Source organism: Acromyrmex echinatior, chromosome 6 (genome assembly GCF_024713525.1).
Source record: "Acromyrmex echinatior isolate Ae372 chromosome 6, ASM2471352v2, whole genome shotgun sequence".
NCBI classification, from domain to species: domain Eukaryota; kingdom Metazoa; phylum Arthropoda; class Insecta; order Hymenoptera; family Formicidae; genus Acromyrmex; species Acromyrmex echinatior.
The window spans coordinates 8,251,807-8,277,884 of NC_141857.1; the positions used below are offsets into that span (position 1 = coordinate 8,251,807).

At 31.7% G+C, this 26,078-nt stretch overlaps 5 protein-coding genes across 14 annotated transcripts in view; 3 read left to right on the top strand and 2 right to left on the bottom strand.

Moving 5' to 3' along the window:
* Positions 1-9,781, bottom strand: part of LOC105145287 (putative fatty acyl-CoA reductase CG5065) — a 91,304-nt gene extending 81,523 nt beyond the window's left edge. For 2 of the 6 annotated variants that reach the window (XM_087407168.1, XM_087407161.1), the window contains exons 1-3: positions 9,648-9,781; positions 8,757-8,935; positions 5,738-8,683 (exon numbers count right to left, since the gene is read on the bottom strand). The gene's annotated coding sequence lies outside the window, so the exon portion shown is untranslated. The other 4 variants (XM_087407163.1, XM_087407164.1, XM_087407162.1 and 1 more) reach the window with 4 other exon arrangements.
* Positions 9,782-9,796: 15 nt separating this feature from the next.
* LOC105145263 (lactoylglutathione lyase) lies at positions 9,797-12,890 on the top strand. Of its 4 annotated transcripts, none has more exons than XM_011054708.2 (5): positions 9,797-10,016; positions 11,538-11,681; positions 12,016-12,311; positions 12,416-12,483; positions 12,621-12,890. In XM_011054708.2, exons 3-5 carry the CDS (start codon positions 12,016-12,018, stop codon positions 12,806-12,808), a joined length of 552 nt encoding a protein of 183 aa, XP_011053010.1. In that variant the 5' UTR covers positions 9,797-10,016; positions 11,538-11,681; the 3' UTR covers positions 12,809-12,890. The 4 variants fall into 4 exon arrangements, with proteins under 4 accessions (XP_011053010.1, XP_011053011.1, XP_087263302.1 ...); XM_087407176.1 differs by lacking the exon at positions 9,797-10,016 and adding an exon at positions 10,023-10,534; XM_087407177.1 differs by lacking the exon at positions 9,797-10,016 and adding an exon at positions 10,023-10,521.
* Positions 12,891-13,752: 862 nt separating this feature from the next.
* On the top strand, positions 13,753-16,809 carry LOC105145260 (Tubulin-binding cofactor E). The gene is made up of 8 exons (XM_011054706.2): positions 13,753-14,036; positions 14,182-14,365; positions 14,442-14,831; positions 14,916-15,197; positions 15,312-15,438; positions 15,519-15,807; positions 15,899-16,116; positions 16,192-16,809. Exons 2-8 carry the CDS (start codon positions 14,184-14,186, stop codon positions 16,282-16,284), a joined length of 1,581 nt encoding a protein of 526 aa, XP_011053008.1. The 5' UTR covers positions 13,753-14,036; positions 14,182-14,183; the 3' UTR covers positions 16,285-16,809.
* On the bottom strand, positions 16,465-20,462 carry Xpd (general transcription and DNA repair factor IIH helicase subunit XPD). 2 transcript variants are annotated; one of them, XM_011054707.2, is made up of 13 exons: positions 20,085-20,462; positions 19,908-20,007; positions 19,585-19,839; positions 19,281-19,514; positions 19,063-19,186; positions 18,889-18,985; positions 18,616-18,749; positions 18,002-18,531; positions 17,604-17,779; positions 17,256-17,535; positions 17,057-17,167; positions 16,867-16,965; positions 16,465-16,774 (listed from the first exon to the last, which is right to left on the bottom strand). In XM_011054707.2, exons 1-13 carry the CDS (start codon positions 20,087-20,089, stop codon positions 16,640-16,642), a joined length of 2,280 nt encoding a protein of 759 aa, XP_011053009.1. In that variant the 5' UTR covers positions 20,090-20,462; the 3' UTR covers positions 16,465-16,639. The 2 variants fall into 2 exon arrangements, with proteins under 2 accessions (XP_011053009.1, XP_087263126.1); XM_087407000.1 differs by lacking the exon at positions 20,085-20,462 and having other exon boundaries at positions 19,908-20,057.
* A 976-nt stretch (positions 20,463-21,438) lies between these two features.
* Positions 21,439-24,445, top strand: Fib (rRNA 2'-O-methyltransferase fibrillarin). Its single transcript, XM_011054705.2, has 5 exons — positions 21,439-21,597; positions 22,390-22,706; positions 22,781-22,966; positions 23,208-23,453; positions 24,078-24,445. The coding sequence occupies exons 1-5, from the start codon at positions 21,585-21,587 to the stop codon at positions 24,246-24,248; spliced, it is 933 nt and encodes a 310-aa protein (XP_011053007.1). The 5' UTR covers positions 21,439-21,584; the 3' UTR covers positions 24,249-24,445.
* Positions 24,446-26,078: the final 1,633 nt, after the last annotated feature.

Below are 26,078 nucleotides of genomic sequence, written 5' to 3' on the forward strand. Positions count from 1 at the left end.
AAAACTTCAGAAGCGTGTAGAGGATCGATAAACTAAGAAAAAAGGTCGTGTAGAGATACATTCGTTTTTGCTTCGTTTTGGAGGAAATCGCAAAAAAAATAACATAATTTTCATTTTCTCATTACTTACTCACATTGTATTTATTCACTTGCTTAATGTAGATATTACTCAAAATGTTGACCCTGCAGCAATGCAAGTATTGCATTTGGTACGCGCAAACAGCTCATATTCGTTATTTTCTCCTACGAGAAACGAGTCCATCTTGTGACATTATGTATTATACTATGCTGCTTGTAAAGCGGACGCTCGTAGTAAAGGCGTACGTCAAAACATAAAGAAACCTGAGAGAGATATGACGACCTAAAACTTGTAATCGCAAAATATTGCCATGCACTACTGCCTCCAGACAAAGTGGATTTAAGCTACATAGCAAGATCCATTTTTTAAGGCTGCAGATGATAACTCGATATTTGGTTCATATAATATAATATATAATCGTGCTACATTCACAAAATGTGACTCAGAAATATTCATCTCTGCAATCTTACATGGGCGTGATGTTTATTTCGCTTAAAAATATTAATATTAAAGTTATATTACATCCTTTTTTTTACAAATGTGCTAATATTTATATTTCAAATAATAAACTATATACATATGATAGTTGTATTTCAAGCATTTTATTTCTATTAAATACATTTTTATTTACTTTATTATTTTTTTATTACAATATTAAAATTTGAAATGTATGTAATGAAAAATTAATCTAAACTTTTTTTGTGTAAGTATTTTAAATATTTAAAATGCAGTTACAAGTTTCATTGCGACGCAAAAATTAGTGTTTAACAAAATAAGGGAACAAGATATTTTATTAACAATAAAACAAATTAAAAGGATTGATGAGCTAAGCTAGTTAATTATGTGTTGTACTTATCAATTTTTATATACAAATATTTAAACAATGTCAAGAATTTTAATTTAAAATACTTTGTTTATTTATAGAACAATATAACCATGCAATTTCTGCATCGCAAAAAAACTTTATATAATACAAACAACGCAAAGTCTAAAATTATAACATAAGACGTTTTTAAGTCGTTTTTTTATACACAAAGAACGTTCGATTTGATTTTAGACACTTTTTATTGTCTGGGTATCATCACATCTTGAATATTTAAAGTACTTATACGGAAAAGTTGAGATCTTTGTAATATCTTATAATATGTATATTTCCATACATCTCTGCTAGAGCACAGATAAAAAAAATATTTTTTCTTAACAAAATTATCTTTTTTGCACGTTCTAAATCATCGCTACAATTTTTATTTTTTTGTATAATATTTCATACAAACACACACATACACACACACACACACACACACACACATATATCTCAATATAGGCCATACATAGGCTATATATATATCTCAATGTGAGATATAATTGTATGCATTACATGTATATTTAGATTTACGCAATTTTTCTTTTGCTATAGCTAGCTGCTAAGATCTAGATAGAGTATTAACACTTGATATTGATGCGTGCGTGCGTGCGTGCGTGCGTGCGTGCGTGCGTGCGTGCGTGCGTGCGTGCGTGCGTGCGTGCGTGCGTGCGTGCGTGCGTGCGTGCGTGCGTGCGTGCGTGCGTGCGTGCGTGCGTGCGTGCGTGCGTGCGTGTGTGTGTGTGTAGGTATATTTGTATACATAAACGCATATCAAGATCAAGCATTAATACTTTTTCTTAGCAGCTAACTAATATAGCAAAAGAAAAATTGCACACTCAAATATACATTATAATTATAACCTATGTTTAGCTACAGCAAATGCTAATTGCATAAACCTAAACATACGTGTAATATATATACAAAATGTTTCAGCATATATTAAGTTGTTTCAAATTTTGTTAACCCAAAATTGTATGTACATCTTTTTTATGAACAAAATTGAATGAACAAAATTTAAAATTTAGAAAAAGGATTTTAAACTGGGAATCTCTACTTTGAAAAGCTTACTATATTTTTTGAGCTTATGTGAGTTTTGTAATTTTGACATATACAAAACTACGAGCTGGAAGAGTAACAAAATTTTGTCTCATTTTGTAGATCTGTTCAAAACAAATTTGCGAATTTTTTCACTATTTATCGTGAAAATTTGAGGTTTCGGCTATGAAACTATTTTTTTTTAAATATTTTTACAATTTTTTTTATTTTAATTAAATAAAAAGAAATAATCTTTGATTACTCATTATTCCGACAAAAGTCATCACAATTAAAAAATCAATTTCCTAATGCTGAAACATTGCTCTATCGAGTAATATGAACGCCAATTTAAAAAAAATAGAATATATATATATATATATATATATATATGCACATAATAATTTTTTGAAAAACAATCAAAAATATATTACAGTACAAGTTTCAAGCTTTAAAACGGTTTTTTTTATCTTTGTCTGCTGTAACTTTTCACTGAGTTTTGATGATCTGATAGTTACGCAATTCTGAACGCTTTGAAAGTGTTCTGTATTGAATATTTTATGTCACATATTACTTTATTACTTTATTACTATATTACTTTTGTACCATTGAAATTATTAAACAATTCTTAAGAAATAGGCGAATGTCTGCAATAATATATTTGACACTGCACTATATACATAAACATTGTTATGAAATATATTTTAATATGCAAGAATGTTTCAGCAAAATAATATTTTACATTTCTGATATTGAATGTTCTCTTTTTGGTTTATTAAATAACTATAATGTATGAAAATAATCAGTTATACGTAATCCAAAACGAAATGAACTATATGTTCGCAGTCATAATAAAATGTCAAATTAATAATGTAAAAATAAATTATGATATGATTTAATTTCTCTTCGAAACAAGAAAATAGTTTTCAGTACATTTGATTTATTCTATCAATTGCGACATATTAAATCTATTTTCTGTAGCTGAACCAGTGTACACTTTTGAAACCTAAATTGAGATAGGTACGTTTGATATTTGGCGAAAGCAAAAATTAAAGAGTTCCAGTGCAATCTAGTACAGGAATAAAAAAAAGATCTGTTATTGAATAGTATTTAAATATAACATATTGCATTCATTGTTTATTTTCTCACTTCTAATGTCACAATTTCGGATAGCAATAGTGGAGCATTAAATGTTACAATGGAAAATTTTGCATTAAAATAATTGAAAATCGATTTAATTTAATTATTGTTAAACGAAAACGATATTTTGTGCTGGAATAATTCGACATAAATATATTATTTAAGAATAATTCTTTGACACCAATGAAAAATATCAAGTTTTAAGAAAACTTGCATTTTTTCCCTGAAACCTGAACTATAAATATCTAGAGGATTTTTCAAATATGAATACACAAGTTTGTTTTAGTTTTCCCAATGCTTTTGATCTCTTTTTCATGCAATTTGATCAAATTTGAATAAAAAATTGTAATTATATTTTATACTTTTCCTACAAAATGCTTAGAATATTCCTTATACGGTGTCATGATCGAAAAACATTCTAATTTTGTAGGAAAAGTATAAAATATAATTAAAATTTTTTATTTAAATTTGATCACAAAAAAATTGCACAAAAAAATTGTGAAAACTAAAACTTGTGTATTCATATTTGAAAAATCTTCTAGACACTTGTAGTTTTGATTTCAGGAAAAAAATGCAAGTTTTCTCAAAAGTTGAGAAAACATTTTTCGTTGGTGAGAAGAATTACTCTTAAATGATATGTTTATGTCGAATTATTCCAGCACGAAATATCGTTTTTGTTTAACATTAATTAAATTAAATCAACTTTCAATTATTTTAATGTAAAGTTTTCCATTTTAACATTTAATGCTTCACTGAAGTGTTGCTATCTGAAAAGAAGTGTGATATTAGAAGCGAGAAAATAAACAATATAATTATATAAATAAATGCAAGTTATATTTAAATACAGAGTTGGCGACGTTATATTTCATTCATAAAAATAACTCGTTATCGTTACCGTTCTTTTTTCTAAAAAATAACTCGTTCTCATTACTCGTTACTGATTTGCAAAAATAACTCGTTACTATTACTCAAAATATAAGGAGCCGTTACTTTTTCATTATCTTTTTTTCTTGATATTAATAGAATATTAAATGTAGATTTTTGCAGTAAATGTAAAAAAGATGTCAAAATTGTATTTTTTAATAGAGGAATAGAGTTAAAAAAATATATGCCTATAGTAAACATCGTGCGTTATTTTCAAGAATGAAATAGATTCTGTCATATTACATAATATATACTGCATTTTTTGTAATTTTTATACTTAAATAAATTTATTTTTCGTATTACTTTTAATAAGATATCTTTAAATTATGCGTTTAACTCTTAATACCTATACAATTTTCTTTTACTGTGCATGATGAGTCGTTTGTGTGTGTGTTAATTTCCATAATTTTTGCAAACAAAAAGATTTTGAATAAATTCTTATATATATTTTAACATCTTTAAAAAACATTTATGAAGTTGTATATTTAAAAAGAAGGAAAGGATAGAAAGAATTATTTAGCCAGGTGCAGATTTCGAAAAAAAAAAAACAAAAATGACGTATATTCTAACTAAAGGTAAAATTATATTATAATAAAAAAATAATATTGTTTGTAATCTGCATTATATACGTATATTTAATTTGTAAGATATGATACAGAAAAAATTTTAGAAATTAAATATACTGTAAAGATTATATCTGAGTTAGTCTATACTATAGTTAGTCTATATATATTAACTGTGAATACAATGAAAAAAAGGCGTCGTGATCGCGTGATTTGGATAGCCAATCAATATTTTTGGACAGACCGTCAATATTTTACCTCCGTTTTCTAAGGCTATAGTTACGACTAAACTTTTACATAGTTAGAAATAAAGTAACGATAAAAGTAATTAGTGAATCGTTACCGTACACCAAAAATGTAATTGCATTACTATGAACGTTACTTACAAGAAAATCTAACATTGTTACCCATTCGTTGCCGAAAAAAGTAACTCGTTACGATAACGACGTTACAAATAATGCGTTATTTGCCAACTCTGTTTAAATATTGTATAAACTATTCAATAATAGATCCTTTTTTTATTCCTGTACTAGAGAGATTGCACTAAAACTGTCTTTAATTTTTGCTTTCGTCAAATATCAAACGTATCTCACTTTAGATTTCAAAAGTGTATACTGGTTCAGCCACAGAAAACAGATCTAATATTTTGCAATCGATAAAATAGATCAAATGTACCGAAAACTATTTTCTTGTTTCAAAGAGAAATTAAATCATATTTATTTCTATATTATTAACATTTTATTGACATTTTATTATGGCTGCGAACATATAGTTCATTTCGTTTTGGATTACGTATAACTGATTCATTTTCAGATACATTATAGTTATTTAATAAACCAAAAAGAGAGCATTCAATATCGGATCAAATTGTAAAGTATTATTTTGCTGAAACATTAACTTCCATATTAAAATATATTTTATAATAATGTGTGTGTTGTTTATGTTTGTAGTGCAGTGTCGAATATATTCTTACTGACATTCATCTACAATATTTCTTAAAAATTGTTTAATAGCTTCGATGTTACACAAATAATATGTTACACAAGTAATGTAAAATATTCAACAGAGGACATTTTTAAAGCGTTCAGAATTGCACAACTATCATTTGATACTTTTACATAAAGGTATACAGTACCTTTTATATTGCGCTATTGTGTATGTAGCGCTGTCCATGTGACATAATAGTCCAAGGGATTTAAATCTGGGCTGTTGGGAGGTCAGAATGAGAGCCGAGGCGAGCAACTCGACTTGTCCTCGCAGTCTCAGAGAACATCTGTCGTATCTTTAATGTGTACGATTTATATCGAAGGTCTTCCTCGGCAATTCGACGCATTGTTGACTCGCTTACACCAACAAATGATGTTAATTTTCGCAACGATTGCTCTGGGTCATCTGAAATTAGCGCTTGAGTCTTTTCAATGACTACGGGGGTCCTCGTGATACGTTCTTTCGAGTGATTCTTCCTCGCTGGCATACTGAAACCTTTGTTGGACTAATTCTAAAGCCGTATATTTTACCATAACGTTATAAACAGTTGATCTTGGGTATCCAAAGAACCGAATTATTTTATTGCTGAGCGCCCAGCGCGAAGGCTTTCGATGATCGCGGCTCTTCGATTATATTCTGCACTTTCAACATCGCGGCCATTTTGAGAATATGACTGTTTACTAGAAGCATTAGGTTTTCTCGGACACCAACACCTCTAGCGGAGGCACAATATATAATGGAAAATTTAAATTGAAATTTATCCGGATTTTGGTGACATACCCTATACATATGTAAAATATGTAAAATACAATATATTAAAATTTTTAACATTTTCAATCCTAAGCGACATTAATAATAGTTTTCACTATCCTAACGTTGTTAATACATGTGCAGGAATTGATACATTTAATACAAAAATTCTTACTTACGAAATGAAATTTCGTCCTTTTTACTTCTCTGTCCACATTCAGGCACACAGCACTTCATGTTGATGATTTGCACATTTTACAATCACACGATTTTATAATCTTTTAAAGTAATCTTTCAAATATAATCCCACACATGATGATCTTGCTGACACATGCATCTCACTAAAGAACACGTAAGTGCACATGAGCCCTGAAAGCTTCTGATTCACTCTTATATTGACCAAATTAAAATGACGCTGATCAATTGATGCCACGATTTTCTATGTTTCACAGCGGAGATACCCATTCCAGTGTATGTATAGTTCAGTGGGGGCCCTTCAATTGATTTAACTATAATTTTTTTCTCTCCATATTGCAGAAATATCTTCTATTATGAGAGCAATTAATTTTATCTTCACAATTTTAAATATACATCAAAAAATTATATCTATAGATAAAATCCCACTATTAGTTTGATCAATTTTAATTATCGCCATTCTACTTCTTCTTTGATCCATCTGGAGGTGAAGATTCTATTTTATATCAACACTTATTTTGATTTTTCATCACTCTGAAGTTTATATCGGAGTATATAATCGAAACTACCCTTCTTCTTCTTTTTCTTCTCCTTCTGGCCGGTGGATTTCCGATTTCTTGTAGAAATCACAGTACTACGCTTCCAAGTAAAGATCATTGGGCTGAAAGGGGTCACTCAGACCAACGCATCATTTTTATAAAACTACCCTTCAAATACTGAGAATTTACAACCATGATATCACACGATTAGTATTATAGATCGGTAATGAGGTTCGCATTTCGTGAATCTCATGTTCGCCTGACAAAACATACACTGCCATGGTGGTAAGAATTAACAGTCTTGATATGCACTAGTGCATATTGGTGTTCCCAATCGAAATTGCTATCTGTATTTGAAAGGCAGGTTTTATTAAAATGATGCGTTGGTCTAACTGGCCCCTTTCAGTTCAGCGATCTTTACTTGGAACTGTGATTTCTACAAGAAATCGGAAATCCACTGACCAGAAGAAGAAGAAGAAGAAGAAGAAGAAGAAGAAGAAGAAAAAGAAGAGAGTAGTTTCTAGAATTGATAAAACACGTTTTAAACGTATTTTAAATAATTTAAAACATGCTAATTGATGTTTGTAATGTTTTTTTTTATAGTACTGTTTAAAGCATATTCGAAGCATTAAAAATATTTAAAAAATATATATAATATGTTTTATTCTTAAAAAAAAACCATTAGTCTTGACCAACCCTGGTAGTTTCGCTACCCTTATATATTCCGATATAAACTTTAGAGTGAAAAATATAAGCGTTGGTATAAAATAGAATCTTCACTTCCAAATGGATCAAAGAATAATGTATTTAGATTTCAATCTGTTAGTAATATGGTAATTGCTATTCTATATGGAGATAAAAAATCATAGTTAAGTCAATTAAAAGGCCTCTGTGGAAAATATTAGATATAAGTGAAGGATAAAGGATTCCCACCCTAGTACCTGAATATGTAAAATTTCTTAAAATAAAAAAAGTTAAAGAAGAGGATAGTACTCAAAATCTTATATTATTTAAATGTGGGTATGCTATCAGGTAATCCTAGAATTAAAGGAATTAAGAAGTTTCCAAAACCTCCATTTGCCATTTTCGACTGTTTGCATCATTCACGATTTTCGAAAAATCTATCTTGTTTCCGATTTTCCCGGTAACCGATTTTCACTTCCTTTTTTGGGATACAATTGTCACGTTTACTTCAATCACCAACCAATAACGAAGAAGAAGAAGAATAACGTGTATTATGATAATTTATACAAATTTTATTACAATGGCTTTGTTTTCGAGTAATACGAATAAATATATAAATAAAATTTACGTAATAAAAAACGTAAATATTAAATTAATACGTATAGTTTAACATTTAATACTCATTCGATATTAGAGATTTCTGTTCCTAACCTAAAAACTCACTGTAAAGCTGATTCTACATAAGTCGGTAATCGGAAATCGTAAATTAATGCTACAAGTTGGATATATCAATTTTCAGACGAAGGCTATGCCCGGCTATAGCCCACTTGATGCTTCGAAGCATTTTTTGATTGTCAGATAAAATTCTTTCTTCTGATTGGTCAAGTAAAAGTTTCGAAGAATTTGTAACATCAAATGGATCACATCTGAAATCAGACACGACAAAATTAATATCACATGATTACACACACGCTATTTTTCAGCGTCTCATGAAATTACCAGCCCGACAATTCCACCAACTGGCCCCAATAAATTTGTCGGGGCCACTTTGTGTACACTTATGCGGTATACCGAGTCCAGACGAACATGTGACACTGGCAGTGCATCATTCAACCAGCCGAATACATCAGTTGCACCGACATCCGAAATATGCAATCGATGCGTCCCAACCGAAATTACTATGAGTGCAAAAACGAAATGGAAATTATCAATTATATGTTTTATTAACAGTACAATAAAATATATTGGGGAGAGGGAGAGATTGTACGATTTAATCTGTTTTTAATACAGTTTTACGGCAATTGTGTATTACAGCTTTATGTGCACTAATGCATTCCAGCCGAAATTGCTATTCATTATATAACGATCTTTATATGCATTAGTGCATCCCAACCGAAATCGCTATGATTTCATTAAATAAAAATATAAAGCAATTATTATCAAAGTCAAATAATTTATCGACAGTCGATAATTTATCAACGTTAGATAAACGCATCTTTTATCTGTAATTGCATATAACCGCATATTGATATAAAACAAAAAATTTTAAACAATCTTTTCTTCTAGACTTTGAATTTTAGTTTCAATCGCACGATACTGCCGTGCATGTTGTCTCTTCGGTAAGACTCACTCATTTTGCACATATAAATTGTAGAATTGTTGTATTAAGCAAATGCCGTCAGGTGACAGTAGTTGTACGTGCCAAAAATAAGTGATATTTTTAACTTTTTTTCGTTTTCAGTAAAAAGCCAATGTCTGCACTGGCTATTTTTTACGTACTTTAATTGTATACAAGAATTTTGCATTTCTATAAATTCAATTGAAAGATATTAAAAAATGGCAAAATGTCGATAATGTACCTTGACTTTAGGATCACTTGGGATCACGTACCTTAATTGCAATATATCAAATGTGAAGTCACGTCGGAGTAGTGCTTTACGATAACGTTGTTTTTTTTTAAATATAATCACAGTCACGACACCGGTCAATATCTAGGTACAAGGTACGATGCGCATGCTTAGTGTATATACGCCCAAAATTGGTGTAACTTTATGTGGAAGACATTTTATGACGCCGAGCGTATGCGCATGCTATATATAGATCGTTGCCGACATTAAGCGTCTGTACTTGGTATACGACATACGTAGCACGTAGCTGTACTCTCATCGGGCTCTCAAGTATCATCTCGCGTTTACTCGCGTGACATTTTTCCTCGTGTGTACGGCGTTACCAGTTACTCTGGCGTCTTTCGAGGAAGAGGTAAGTGAGTGGAATTAATGTTCGTCTGCGTGCAGAGGACGCGTCGATGAACGTCGACGATAAAAGCGATGACGCAGCCGGAATTGTGCGACCGAGTTCTCGCGAGAGATATACTTCGCAGCAGGATTCCGAGGAACGATCGAAAAGACAGTTCTACGCTGTGATCTGGATGCTGCGTGTCAAGTATAGGCTGCCAAGTTGGACATGCCGTCGATATGTATCGCTGACAGTTGCTCACGATTCTTACAGCCAATTTGAATTTGCCATATGGCGGTGAGCGAATATTGATGCCGGGAATAGGCGCGTCCTTGAATGGCGGCGATGGTTTATCTGTAAACTCTTCGGCCCGGAAATAATCGCGGCAGTCGATAAATCCTTAAAACGTGACAAAAGCAACAAAGCAGTGTCTGTATTGCGTCGGTGTGAAACAATATATAGTTTAACAATGGGAGCTACATAATAGAACAGTGTAACTTTTGTTCACATGCAAACAAAAGAAGAAAAAGTGTGATATATATGTAATTCTGTATAGTTTTAATTGTATTATATATTTATATACATATATATAGTGTCCGGTAATGCCTGAATTATCTTTCGTGAATAGATACAGCGAATTAAACTGATAGTGTTAGTCTTGAAACGAAAAATCTTGCATTTCGCAATTTTCGCAAGTTATGAGAAATTAATCTCTAAAGATGATCGAATTCATCTACTGTTAGACGCTAAGTGCAGTTGCGCGGCAAAATATGATCGCACAATGGCCAGCCACGTTGTTGGTCGCTGGAGAGAGGGAGAAGGGAAGGGGGAGAGGGGAGAGTTGTGTTTACTACAAGCAGCAATGCTGATATTTATTATGTTTATATGGCACGCTTTACGCCAAAGTTATAACATCGATGTATGAAACTGGCTAATCACAGTCATTCCATTCTTCAGAGGAATAGCTATGATTGGTCAATTTCATAACATCGGTGTTATAACTTCGGCGTGCCGTGTAACAGAGGTCATTGTCGGCAATGACAACCCGGGGAGTGACGAAAAAAACATCTTCCCTTGTTGGACGGTCATATCTCGCTGTGTATTTGCGATCTTATTAATTTCTTGTTAACTATTTTGTCAAAATTACAAAATTATGGAACTTTGATTCAGTTCGCTGTAGTATTTATGATAAAGATGATCCAGTTATTATCAGGCACCTTACATATATTACACAGTTACAAGACAAAAATTATATATGTTTTATTTACCATAAAATTATACTATAACGCAATATTATTCAAAATATATATTGTTAAATTTTATATTGCTAAAATTATATAGAACAAAAATATACAGAATCTTTTCTAAAAAAAGAAACTATGACTGATCAAATTAATGGTTTGAACTTTATTGTGAGCATAGCACTTTATTGTGATCGTAAAAGTATGAAAAAAGTGTCAATATGTTTGAAAACAAATATAATGTATGATTTGGCAGATTTGTTTTGCAAATTATTGCGAGTTTTATTAACTTGAAATTTTGCAGGTTACTTCCACCTTATCATTTCCGGTCTTGCGGTAATACTGACTTCCGACTCCTGCATTAGAGATAATAATTAGATGATAGCAGATTATATGTGTGCAACACTATATATATACTTGTATAATCATATATCACTTGGCCAGTAATGTAAGAAACTAAAATAATATAAATAGTCATACAAGAAATTATTCAAATGGTACATTAAATTAAGTTAAAAAGATATAGCAAAGTGATTTAAGTTTCAATTAACTTAATTAATTATTAATTTGCATCCAGTAATATTTTCAATATTTCACTAATATGGATAAAATTATAATTTATGTTACTTAATACACAAAAAGAGATTAGAGATGATAAATTATATAGTTGAAAATTTTACTATAAAATAATTTCGTTTATAAAAAAAATTCATTATCGTTTAAGTTAATCGTTTTAGTCGAAATTACTATGGAAGAATAATGATACGTTTCTTGAATTACAGATGGGTGAGCCGTTGGGTTTGAGCAGCAGCGAAGTTCGCAAACTTTGTAAAACTCCAGACCCTTCAACAAATGGGTATATAATGCAGCAAACAATGTTCCGTATAAAAGATCCAAGAATCACCCTACCTTTCTATACTGAAGTTCTCGGAATGACCTTGCTGCAAAAGCTTGACTTTCCAGAAATGCAATTCTCCTTATATTTCCTTGGATACGAGGACCAGAATGAAATACCACTCGATCGTAGAGAAAGTATCGAATGGACATTCCGTAGAAAAGCGGTCATAGAGTTAACTCAGTAAGTTTAAAATATATGATATTTTTGAAGATTTTACTTTGTGAGAATTTATGAAAGTTAATGTATTTTTATTTAATTTTATAGAAAATTAATGTATGTTTTAGCAATTGGGGGTCAGAAACAGATCCTGATGTAAAATATTACAATGGAAATATAGATCCCAAAGGATTTGGTAAGAAAATTGTAAAATACATTAACTATTCTTAAAGTTTTTTAAGTTACATAAATAAAATTAAAATATGTAAAGAAGGAACTAAAATTTTTATAATTTTACAAATATCACGCATTTTTCTTCCTCTCTTGAAACAGGTCATATTGGAATAGCAGTACCTGATGTTAACAAAGCGTGTCAAAGATTCGAGATGTATGGCGTTGAATTTGTGAAGAAACCAAATGATGGCAAAATGAAGGGGATCGCCTTCATTAAAGACCCTGATGGTTACTGGATCGAAATCCTACATGGCGCTAACATTGCCAATTATATGTTAGGTGCTTAAATATATTTTGCGCCAGAGCAATAAGTCCTTAAATTTAATGTAATTCAATGTAATTCAATGAAATTCAATGTAATTCATTGTATTGGATGTAATGTTCTACTATGTAATCAACAATCAGAGATTACTATCAAATTCGATATATATTACATATATACATATATAATATATATAATCTATATATATCTATATATATATACTATATATCATATATCATTATATATAATATTATCACATAATAATATATATATTGATATATAATGACCTCAGTATAGATGTGAGAAACCAGAATCATTATATATAAGTTAACGCGAGTGAAAATGATACGTATTTATGCACACTATATATCTTTTAGCACACAATTGTATATTTTTTTTATATTATATTATGTTATATGTGTAGAGTATGTAATAGAATTCTCAACAAATAAAATCAAAATATTTATTTTTCGTTTCCAAATGGTCCAGATTTTGTATATTTATCTAATAATATTAAGTCGATATTTAATTAAAAAGAAAGAAATTACGTTGTGTATTATGAAAAAAGCAAAAATATTTCTTGAAAATTAAACTTGAATGCTTCTCAAATTACATGCACGTTACAAAAAATGTAGATATATCAATACAATTTCAGACATATATATATAGTACACATGCGATGGTTCTTGCACGTGGACGCGGAAACTTAGTATTCTAGTATATTAGTAGCCTAGTTTCCACCGAGGGTTTAAACCGGATCAGAATGTAAGAACCAACTACAGACGAGCATTCCCCTGTCGTTTGACTATAACAGGGGAATACTCGACTGTAGTTGGTTATCGCGTAACAAATGTGACGCGGTAGCCAATAAGCTTATAGCTTCTAACATGTTCATTGGTTACCGCGTCGCATTTTGCCGCGCGGCAAACGTTTCCGCGTTCAGTGTGCAGAAGCCATTATATATATATATATACATGACAGATGACACAAGCGCGGGCGGTGTGTGGGTAGTGGGTGTCTTCACAGCGAAGTTTTCGCGAAATACAAGAGAGAGGCAGCGAATCGCTGTATATAATTCATCTCATTCTGATATTTTGTTCTGATATTACTTTTCATACTCTCTGATATTCACGTATTTCTCGCGCGCAGCAATATCGCGCGATTTTGCTTCTTCCATATTTCCTCAATGTGCGTTTCTGAGTTAAAGGTTAAGCTGTCAGCCGCAATCTAAAACAATTTGTATTCCCCGATAGGTAAACGTTTCCTTAATAAAATTCTTACATTTATTAACATCTCTGCATGTCGTGATTAATTTGTCGAGCTTACTCGTCACAATTAAAAGACTACACTCCCGCATATTCCTTCACTGCAGGATGATTGTTATTCTAATATTTTTAGGTATGGTAGAGGATAGAAAGTATGAGATTCCAAGCCGTATCGAGTGCGACGGATATCGAGGTACGTTGAAATACGTCGGACCCGTTGGAAACACCAAGGGAGAGTGGTTGGGAATAGATTGGGACGATTCGACTCGTGGCAAACACAATGGCACTTACGAAGGTGTAGAGTATTTTCAAGCCAGGTAAAATGAAGCAATTGATAACATTTTTTTGCAACGACAGTAGCAATAATCTATAATTTTGCATATAATTTTTAAGACATTCCACATCAGGCTCTTTCATACGGCCAGGCAAAGCCAAATTTGGGATATCTTGTCCACAAGCCATCAAAATGCGTTATGGACTAATCGATGATGAATTAGCAGGCATAGACAGGGACGAAGTATCGACTTTAAGGAAAGAAATGAACGCGCCGTTTTTAGAGCTTGTTGGTTTCTCCAAAGTGAACAAAAAGCAGAGCAAGTTTGACCAACTAAAAATAGTGTGGCTGAGAGAACAGTGTGTATCCAATGCAGGAGAGCCACAAGAATTGGAAGAATTATGTCCTAATTTGGAAGAACTGGATTTATCTAGAAATTTGATAAACTCATGGAAAATTGTAGCAAATATATGTTCCCAACTTCGTTCTCTGATGCGTCTTAATGTTAGGTGAGTAAGGAAGTAATTAGATAATATTAGAAATATCAATATATACTACAAGTATAAGAAAAATTTGTTTTATTATTTTCACAGTGAAAATCATCTGCCTATAGAAGATATGACAGCATTAAAAGATTCATTTTCAACAGTTAAACATTTAACTATAGCTAGAATGAATTATAACTGGTTTGATATTCGACAATGTATATCCATGTTTCCGTTGATCGAAGAACTTTCAGTTTCTTTTAATACTGTTATGACTATAGATGATATGACTTGTGCAAATACTAATTTAATGAAAATAGTTACATTAATACTTGAAGGAAATTTAATATCAAGTTGGGATGAGATACTTAAACTAGGTTCCCTTCCATGGTAACTAACATTACAAAATATTTAGCTGTCCTCTTTTTTTTTGTACAATTTCTTAATTTTTTTAAGAAGCATAAAATTTATGTTTTATATAACTAAGAGAAATTCTTTTTACAGCTTAGAATATCTTAATTTGAATTTAAACAAAATAGATAGAATTAGATTTTCATCAACATCAACAGATAAGACTGCTTCATTTCCTATTCTACGTCAACTACATATTTCAGAAAATCTCATATCAGAGGTAATAAATTTTCATAGATAGTATCAATAAAAAAAATACATTTTTTGCATTTATGCAGTTAAAATTTCTGACAATTTTAGTGGCAATCCATTAGTGAATTGGATAAATTATCAAATCTGGAAGATTTAAAATTCAGAGGAAATCCCATTTTGGAGAACGAAACAGTAGAGACTGCTCGACAATTGGTAATTGCAAGAATTGCGAAATTAAAGATCTTAAATGGTACAGAAATACTTCATGATGAAAGGAGAGGTGCCGAATATGATTATTTAAAATTGTATTTACCATTGTGGTTAGAAACTGAAAGTAATTTGGAGAAAAGAACATCTTTCATAAATGAACATCCACAATATCCTATTTTAGTCGATAGTATGTATAAAGTTTATTTTTTACACCAACAAAGAATTCAACAGAACTTAATTACGATTTCTTGTAAAATAAAAATCTATTGCACTTTCAGAATATGGAATTGCGGATATTCCTTCGGCTAAGCCAAAAGTAGAAATGATTTCAAATGTGATAACCGTGGAATTTGTATGCCCGGATGATCCGCATCAACCTAGAGGAATTAAGAGAAAGTTACTTAAAGATATGGAAGTTCAAAAAATGATTGGGCTTGCTCAAAGACTTTTTAAAACTGGTGGGAAAATTCCGGCTCTTTCATTTATCCCACGTAATGTAAGTTTAATGTTATAAAAATAATTATACTTATTAATCGACGATTACAAATAATATTATATTGTAACATTTCAGCTATCGAACAATGAAATCTCATTGGATAAACCCTTGCAAGAACTTAGTTACTATTCAATACAGGACGGTGATCAAGTTCTTGTGAGGTGGTGATACATCGAATAAATTATATTTATAGATATACGACTGTATTTTCTACGCTGTTAAAGTCCATTCTATAATACTTTGTTATTAAAATTTTTTTAATTGCATCGCATGTTCTTGATGAACCTTGCTGAGATTGTGGAATCTGATAATGTAAGCTTAAGTTAACGAGATAAATACTCTTGCCGCTATTGGAAAAAGTATATTTTATATTTTACATTCCTTATAATACAGTTGCAATCGAAAGTACAAATTATAAATAGGCCTTTGTACAAGAAGCTGCATATGAAATATATTTTCTGTAAATGATACAGATCACTTTGCCTAAGTAAAACGGATTGCTCAGCTTGCCAATGTTGTACTATCAATTTTGCTGAGCCTTTTGTTCAATCTTGGCAGCCTCTTCTTTCTCAAGTTGTTCTCTCGTCAATAATGACAATCCAAGTTGGTTCTCACGCGTGAATGGCTGTGCCATTTGTCGTAACCATCTTTTACTGATCTGAAAATTGTAAATAAACATTATTACTAGATAAATGTCAAATTTTAATCACTAATCACAGCACCTGCTACCGAATGAAAAATTAATATTACCTGTATAGCTTCTTCAGTTGATAAGTTGCATAAGCTATCATTCAAATGTTCCTGTATCCATTTTGGTAATTTGCTTCGTTTATCTATTCTTGAAAATCTCTACAGTGATGAAAGTACGGAAATGTCATTATATTACAAAATGCAAAAATATTTTTGTAAATACGACGAATTGTTCTTCAAAGAAATATACCTTATCTGCAAACACCATGATACCGTAATCCGTTTTCCCTCTGATCGCACGTCCTACGCATTGTGCGGCGTGTCTCATGGCATCAAAAGTTAAGAAATCGTTTTCTCGAATCTGGAGAAACATTACAGAAACACACACATACACACATGTATGTATATTTCAAGTAAGCAAGTGTTTTATAATGGTTTTATGGATTTACTTGAAACTGATCTCTGAGATATTCCAAACGCGCCTTCAAGATACGTGACTGTGTGTACACGTAAGGTATGCCAAACATCAGCACGGCTCTCCCCAAATGATGATCAAAGTCGACGCCTTCGGACACTTTTCCACGAGCCACCGAGAGTAGAACAGCTCCTCTACCATTCTCGCAAGCCTTTATGTAATTGATCAGAGCTAGACTGGTTTCCGCCGAATCCTGAGTTTCGATAAATAATAATTTATGTCTCTGAAGTTGATCCACAACTCCTTGATCATACCTATGGCATTTATATTAAATTATTATAAAATTTTAACATATTTTATTTATAAACATATATGTACATACCATGCGGCTACTACGGATTCCATATATAAATATGACGTAAAAAAACAAACTAAGCCGTCGGGTACTGTCGCAGCAAATTCGACTAACAATTGACCATAATTTCTTATAACAGCCACATCCTCTCGTGTTTCGTATTTTGACGAAATGGCAACTTGATCGTTACCTTTAGCAACAATCTGATTTTGAGAAAGCATAAACAGATAAAGTATTAATAAAACATTAAGGGGCTCCACACAATAAAAGAAACAGAGAACAGAGAATAAGAATTTCAACCTATCAGAAATCATGTATTGTGGAATACACAGTTTCTGATAGGTTGAAATTCTTATTCTCTGTTCTCTGTTTCTTTTATTGTGCGGAATCCTAAATCATTTATCTTCAATATTTTTTTAACTTACCATGGGTAAAAGACATGGTCTAGCTAATGTCATTGTAAACGACGACATTATAACCGGATGAAAGTTTAAAACTTTGGGATACATATCCAATGGGGACAACGTCCCGGAAGTGATTACCACGGACTGGAATCTATCGAATATGGGTTTGATAGCAATGGAAGAATCTAGACAGCTAAAATGTAAAATTGGATTCAATACTGTTGGCGTTTTATCGTCGAATGGTTCCACTATAATTGTAAAGCCGTGCGTGTATGTAGAGACTAATGTCGCAAGATGCGTCACTAGAATTATCGGAGAGAAATCTGTTAAATCTGTTATCTCCATAGTGCGTAAGAGGGATGCTAATCTTTGGGCACAAAATCGCAACGGTTTTCGTTCAATAGCGACCTTTGCTTGGATATCCTTAAGAAATGCTGCGGGTGATTCTTGCACGACGTGTTGAACACGTAAGCGAGTTTTTAAGTATTCAACGAATCGTTTCAAAAAACTAACAAAATGCTCGGCATTTCTTATGTTACCGGGAATGACTTCTGTAAAAAAAAATTTAATGAAAATTGTTTAACCATTTTACATGTATGAAATGTATAATATTTTTAAAATACAATTTTTTTAACCTTCAAGTATTTCGTTCGGTAAAATAGGGTTGGCTAAGATGACATCAGTTTCTCTCTGGAATTGAGCATCTCTCAGACCTTCAACCAATCTTTCGTACTCTTCCTTCAATTTATTTACATCCTCTTGTCTCATTCTGTATCAAAATACAATAATCTTTTATAAATCCTAAAATACTATATGCAAGAAATATTGGATAGTGTTTTTCCAAGAGGAGGAATTTAGGCTATAGTGAATTGAAAAAGATATAATATATAAGATTTTGAAATACTTACTCGGCTACAGTTTTCTCTAAGAGTTGTATGTTAGCTGTACTTTTCTCCATTGTCTTTCTGTTTATCTTTACACTCATGGAATCAATGCAGACATTATCTAAAATTTATAAAAATATGATTTTTATTGCAAATTATTTAAGTGCCGATAAATGAATGTAATGTTAATTCTTATACCAATATTATGAGCCTCATCAAAGATAACTACTGAACTCCTGCTTAACTCTTTGGATACAGTCTCAGCGATCTTTGGATCCAATAAATAATGATAACTGTACACTACAATCTGTGCATGCAAGATCTGAAAGTGTTAAATATCGATTATCAATTTTATATCTACTTATTATTTAAATTGTTTATAAGAACAAATAAAAAGATTCCTAAAGTTTTTTTACTGTAAATCTTGCGAGAAAGTATGGACACCAATTACGATCTTTCCCATATTCTTTTAAATCATCGATGGAGTAAATACCAGGAGGCATAATTTGTTCCCTGCCCTCCATATCAAACCCTTCGTAAAAATTACAAATCGGAGTAGATTCATCATAATTATGTCTTTCTCGTACATATGATGCAGTAAGAGAATGACAACGGCCATCTACAATTTTGCCTTCTCGTTCTCTACTGACCTACGTATAAAAATGCAATTCATTTTAATATGCACCTACGAAAATCAGTTTTTAAAACAGTTTTAATTACCTCGGGATGGATACACATATTCTTACGCGAGCTAAGAACTAGACCAACAATTTTTGGCTTGCTTTTGGTTTCTTTCTCATAATAATCTATAAGCTTCTTTAGTTCCTCTATAACTTTCTCTATCTCTGGCACTGTCCGGGAACAATAAATCAACTTTGTTACATCTAATGGATGCTCCAGCATATATGCCACAATAAGTGACAATAAAGTTATCGTTTTGCCAGTGCCTGAAGGCATTTCTAACAAACAATGTCCCTAAAGCACAAAATTTAATTACAATATTCAAAATCACAGCATCAGTGAAGTGCAAGAATAAATGATACCTTGGCATCCAGGCCACGTTTGAGCTCGAGCATGTATGCATACTGCTCTGGATAAATATAATCATACGGAAAATATACGATCAATCCATCAACACTTATCCTGTAACAGAAATGTAAGTTTATAGATAAATGTATAAACGAGCAAAACATTTCATTTGATGTAACGCTCGTACTTACTTCATATTATCGTTTACACTGTTACATGTGCATGTATAATATTTATAAATTATTTAGGCTATATTTAAATGTCGGTAATTATTCAGAATCGCTTCCTCAGCTTAAATTTTAATAAAAATATATTCATTCAAGGCGGTTTCACTCAAAACGAAAGAATCTGGCAAAAAAACGCGGCAATTTTTCTGTCTTTTTCTGCTTTGTAAAATAAGTTATTAAGCGTTGAAGAATTTTATTTTGTTTAAATCTCCAGTTGGAGATAAAGTCAAGTGTTTTCTACTTCTCCGCGCAATATTTCGACACAAATTTTAAGCGATTAAAGTTCGAAACTTTAGAGGTTAAGATATCTTTTAAGCGCCAGACACAATGCAAAGAAATAGCGATAGTGATAGAAGTAACATGATTTCAACCTATCAGAAATCAGGTACACTGGAATATACAGTTTCTGATAGGTTGAAATGAGTGTATAGCAATTATATACGAGCCAATTGCGCACAAACCAATCACAGCGCTAGAAAAAAAAATAAAAAAAAATTCCCTACGCAGAAGTCACTATGATCGGCAGTGGATAATTGCAACAGTGTGCAAGTGAACCACTCCCGGTTGAAATCGGAATTCATTAGATTTCATTGGACTTCATCGGACTACCGAAATTCATCTAACTATCAGAATTCATCGGGCTTCACTGGAATTTATTGAACTTCACCGAAATTCATCGAACTTCATCGGAATTCATGAATTCATCGGATTTCGCTGATCTTCACCCGGAATTCATCTGATTTTATCGGAATTCATCGGACTTCACCGGAATTCATCGGAATTCATGGATTCATCGGACTTCATCGGACTTCATCGGATTTCATTGGACTTCACCGGACTTCACCGGACTTCTGACAGATTGTACATCGGAATTCAAAAGTGGTTAATCCCTCAAGAAACTCTTATTTTAGAAATCCAGTTACGAGAGTCTTTTTGGAATTATAAACTTCCATTATCACTATGCAACATAAAAATTACAAAAAATTTATGAAAGAAGTAGCAATTGCTTTAAATAGAAAAATTACAGCCAATGAAGCTAAAATAAAATTTAAAAGCTTACATGATACAATATATACCAATGAATAATAAATATTAATAAATATTAATAAATAAATGTAAAATAATATAATATATTCAAAATAGGTTAAATTGTCGCTTAAAATTCGATGCTGTAAACTGTTCTCATTTCAGTTGTCGATGGCAACAATTGTGATCCTTTTGATGTTAGAACGTTTTAGCGTCGCATGGAAAGGCACCTTTACTTCGTGATCCAAACTCATGGGACGTTAGTCTCACTAGCCACGTCTAGGATTTTTTTCTGGCGCGTGCGCTCGGTCAGCTCGATTTCTGTGCATTTTCTTAAATTTCTTGTTCAATGTAGACGCACGTGTTTTCGGATAACGTTGCAACTGTCGGAAGCAATTTCGTGAAGAGGAGCATCCGAACACTTGCATATAATTCATTATGGGTAAACCAGGTAACGTGGAAATGTAGATTATGTTCTTATCTCCCATTTCACGATTCTCGAACAGTGAGACCTGCATCCCGGTTTTTTCCTGCCGAACTAACCTCGGCGTGTATAAAAACGCATTTTGAGATTTAGTTCGCGTTTGGAATTTAATATCGCGACTTAATTTAGAGCCATTTCAATTCGTATCTCCTTTCAGTAGCGTTCACAATCATTATAAATATACGTTTATATTAAGCGACAAATGTTTCGCCGGTCGCGTGGCACTAACTCGTAACTTAACCTAGCCATTCGAATGTCTATTACCTACGTACTGTACGTTATGGGTGCGTTCCGAGTTGTGCATGAAGTCCATGATTTATCGTTTTATTTTTCTTTATTATTTGGTGAACAATAAGGAAAAATGCATCATGCGCTTTATGCATAATTCGAAACGCACTTCATGTCTTTGTGTACATTCGAAATGAGGAAAAACAATTTTTGGACGATCTATAATTGGCGATAGAATTCATAATAGAACATTTTCTAATTTTGTGCCATAATGCAAAAATTAATATTTAAAAATGAACACTATACTTATGTAAAATATATATAGTATAAACATACTAAAATAAATGCAGCATATAAAATTATAAATAAAATTTTATTTTCCAATATCTGATATAATGAACTCACATTTCGACATTAATTTTAATCCAATAAACTAATATATAAAGCATATAAAAATAGATATCTATTAGAAATTACAAATATGTTAATTATATTCCTTTTCTATTATTAATGTTTCTTTTCAAATTACAGCATTTTCACCAGGTGGTAGAGGAGGCCGTGGAGGCGGTCGTGGTGGTGGTCGTGGAGGAGGTAGATCAAGCTTTGGCGAAGGTCGTGGAGGTAGTAGAGGTGGAAGAGGTGGTGGTCCTCCACGTGGAGGACGAGGTGGCAGCCGAGGAGGAAGAGCAAGCACTGGTGGTGGTGGTTTTAAAGGAGGAAAGAATGTGATAATAGAACCACATCGCCATGAGGGAGTGTTCATAGCCCGAGGAAAGGAAGATGCATTAGTAACCTTGAGCTTGGTACCAGGGATAGCAGTATATGGAGAAAAAAGAATTAGTGTTGAGGTAAATATTAGCTTGAACTTTATAATAATTTTATTTTTAAATATGTAAATTAACAAAATTATGTTTGTTTTCAGTCTGATACACCTGGTGAAAAGAGTGAGAAGATAGAATATAGAGTGTGGAATCCATTTCGATCTAAATTATCTGCTGCTATTCTCGGAGGCATTGATAAAATTTATATGTCGCGAGGAAGCAAAGTATTATATCTAGGTGCAGCATCTGGTACCACTGTGTCCCATGTCGCTGACATAGTTGGTCCGGTAAGTATTGGAAATCTTTTTGAGAATAACACATTTATGCATACATTAGAGCCAAGTTAGCTTGCAATTGCAAACTTGGTGTCGAAGTAATGCTAAAACAATCACACACACGTTTTTTTAGAATGAGTAAGATTTGATTTTACTCAAAAAAATAAACGTGTGTACAGAGTCTATTGTGATACACAAACGTCTCTAAATGATATAAAATTATGAATGAATGTCTCAATATTTTTATATATAGGAAGGAACTGTGTTTGCTGTGGAATTCTCCCATCGAACAGGAAGAGATTTAATTGATGTCGCTAAAAGAAGAAGCAACATCATACCTATAGTCGAGGATGCGAGACATCCTCACAAGTATAGAATGCTTGTAGGGATGGTAGATACTATATTCTCGGATGTCGCACAACCGGACCAAGCAAGAATCGTTTCGCTAAATGCACAGAATTTCCTAAAGAACGGCGGACATTTTGTCATCTCTATCAAAGTAAAAAATTTGTGATTAAATTATAATGGAAAAGTATATTTAAGCTTAAATGTTGTATAGCATAATCTAATAATCGAATAATTTTAACCTTTTGAGGACCAGCATGTTTTTGATAAACTTTTACTGTAAGGCCTAGAACTTTTTTGTCAATGTTATGTTGAGTGACGAAAAAAGCGTCACTGTCGAGTCCCTAGAGGAGCCTCCAGTCCAGATAAAAATGGCATTCCTTATTTTTTGTTTTTTTAACTAAATATTAGAATAATTATCTATCATCATTGTAGAGTAAAAATGTCACAAAAATAACGTATATAAAAACTTTTTTATACAGTAAGTTATGTCCATGCAATAAAATAAACTTTTTTAAATAATGTCTCGTACACGGTTTATCGAGAAACGTGTGCGCCGGCATACTTGTGGTGCGCGCTCTATTCTCCAAAATATATGCGAACATTAATTACATTTTCGAGCTAATAATGAGCTACAAACATCACAAATTCCAAAAAATTAACTAAAATGGTTCAAAGTTCCTAAAAGGGCCTTCGGTCCTCCAAAGGTTAAGGAATAGTAATCTAATTATCATGTCATTGATTTTATTTATTATATTGTATTTATACTTTATTTCAGGCAAGTTGCATAGACTCCCTCGCTCAACCTGAAACGGTATTTGCGTCGGAAGTGAAAAAATTATCTGCCGACAATTTGAAACCACAAGAACAAATAACACTCGAACCATATGAAAGAGATCACGCTGTTGTGGTCGGAGTTTATAGACCGCCACCGAAGAAAGCCATCTAAAATTATGTACATAAATAGTAATTATGTTTATAAGATTCGTTTCGTAATTTTTTTCTAGCTACTGTCTCAACGTTTCGAAAGGAGAAAGAGGTGAGGGTACAGTTGACAACCTATGTTTTTTGCGTTTTTTGAACATGTTTAACGCGAAGAAAAATTCTCTTTTCGAAAACTTATAAAATATATTTTTAAAAGATGAATATATCTCAAGTTCTTTTTATTTGCTAACAACAGATTACAGAAATTATTAATTTCATGATTATTTGTATCTATTTATTATTTTATTTAATTTCAATGATTAATTCTACTGCATTTACTATCTAAAAATTATTGCTTTGAAGAATTTATTTTCCGCATTTTCATAAAAGTTGATATTCATCGACATCTTGGTGGCAATGATTGGAGATTCAGTAAATGAGAATAGATTAAAATGAATTAAAATTTAAAATTGAATACCCGAATGTATTTGGTAACATTCACGACCTAGTTTCATTTTTTTTAGATTTGATTGAATGGAAAAACTTTTCTTAGATTCAATTTAATTAAAAACCTTCATTTCCTATATATATATATATATATATATATATATATATATATATATATATATATATGTATATATATCTACATATATATACACACATATACATACAAGGTGTCCCACGTAATTGTGATCACAGTTTTTCCGGCACTTCCGATGATCTAACAAAAATTAGTTTGGATAAAAGTTAATCAGTTTTTAATTGGCTACAAATTGCAATATTATAAAAATTTGCAAAATATTCTTTTTTTAGGAAAAAAGTCAAGGTCACCCTAATTTTTTTTTCATGCACTTTAAATGATTAAAAAAAAATTAAAATTTATATTTTATTCAGTAATTTTATTTGATCGCTCTTATTCGTCATAACTGCATTCTTTTTTTCCAATATTAATTTATTTTTTATTGGCTTGAATTTGCTTCCAAAATTTTATTGTGTTACTTCTTTTGCGTTTTTAATAAGCTAGCTTTCTTATAAAAATCCTTGATTCTAAATGTTAAAATTTTTACATATTTTATTAGTCATGGAAATTTCTTATTTTTATCTGGAAAACCTGGAAAAATCAAGGAATTTTAAAATTTATTTTCTGTAGCAACCCTGATTATGTACAATATTTTACTGAGGTTTCATGCCACAAATAAATATATATACAACTCAAAATAAAAGCTGAAATGATTTTGGAAAATAGAATGCAAAAAGCACGGAATTTATTAATCTCGCATTAATTCTCAATGATCTCTCAATTCTATCTTCTTCCAAGATGCCAAATAAGTATAATTAACGCGTGTGAGGGATGCATAATTCATTGAAAATGAATGAGTTGTTCATCGAACAGACACGAGGTTTACAAGAGATTATGGAATTTAGGTTGAGGACGTTATTTCGCGAGAAATGATTTATACAATGCAATAGTGCAACATACTAATGAGTTTGGTACTCGTGCGTGTAGGTCAAAGTGTCTCGATTAGGCTATTAACAAATACTTGACCGATTTTCATCCAAAGTTTCGAAAAACCATACTGCATAAAAATTTAATAACGTACATATTACATTTTTATTAGGAAAAAGATAAATCGAAGAACATCCCAAATTATGTAATTTCTGAAATATTGAATATTTCTATTGATAAGCCTATTCTTTTGACTGAATTTTTGCACTAGTTCATCTTTCTTCTTCTTTCCTTCTGAAGAGAAAAGGAAGAAAGATAAATTCGTGCTAAAAATTTAGCTAAAAAGAACAGGCCTATTTTTATGTCTGCAAAAGAGGAAAGAGGGGAAAAAAAAAACAAGCAACGCTC

What these genes read in the sequence shown, in the direction of transcription:
- Xpd (XM_087407000.1), bottom strand. Translation starts at nt 20,057, where the DNA reads ATGTTTTGCTCGTTTATACATTTATCTATAAACTTACATTTCTGTTAC. An exon ending in TTAGAGAAAACTGTAGCCGA is followed by an intron (nt 18,750 to 18,888) that starts GTAAGTATTTCA and finishes ATTTTGATACAG; the next exon opens with AATGAGACAAGAGGATGTAA. An exon ending in ATCTCAGAGATCAGTTTCAA is followed by an intron (nt 17,168 to 17,255) that starts GTAAATCCATAA and finishes ATGTTTCTCCAG; the next exon opens with ATTCGAGAAAACGATTTCTT.
- Fib (XM_011054705.2), top strand. An exon ending in AAAAAAGAATTAGTGTTGAG is followed by an intron (nt 22,707 to 22,780) that starts GTAAATATTAGC and finishes GTTTGTTTTCAG; the next exon opens with TCTGATACACCTGGTGAAAA. An exon ending in ATTTTGTCATCTCTATCAAA is followed by an intron (nt 23,454 to 24,077) that starts GTAAAAAATTTG and finishes ACTTTATTTCAG; the next exon opens with GCAAGTTGCATAGACTCCCT.
- LOC105145260 (XM_011054706.2), top strand. Translation starts at nt 14,184, where the DNA reads ATGGTAGAGGATAGAAAGTATGAGATTCCAAGCCGTATCGAGTGCGAC. An exon ending in GTAGAGTATTTTCAAGCCAG is followed by an intron (nt 14,366 to 14,441) that starts GTAAAATGAAGC and finishes ATAATTTTTAAG; the next exon opens with ACATTCCACATCAGGCTCTT. An exon ending in ATATCCTATTTTAGTCGATA is followed by an intron (nt 15,808 to 15,898) that starts GTATGTATAAAG and finishes TTGCACTTTCAG; the next exon opens with AATATGGAATTGCGGATATT.
- LOC105145263 (XM_011054708.2), top strand. Translation starts at nt 12,016, where the DNA reads ATGGGTGAGCCGTTGGGTTTGAGCAGCAGCGAAGTTCGCAAACTTTGT. An exon ending in GCGGTCATAGAGTTAACTCA is followed by an intron (nt 12,312 to 12,415) that starts GTAAGTTTAAAA and finishes TGTATGTTTTAG; the next exon opens with CAATTGGGGGTCAGAAACAG. An exon ending in TATAGATCCCAAAGGATTTG is followed by an intron (nt 12,484 to 12,620) that starts GTAAGAAAATTG and finishes CTCTTGAAACAG; the next exon opens with GTCATATTGGAATAGCAGTA.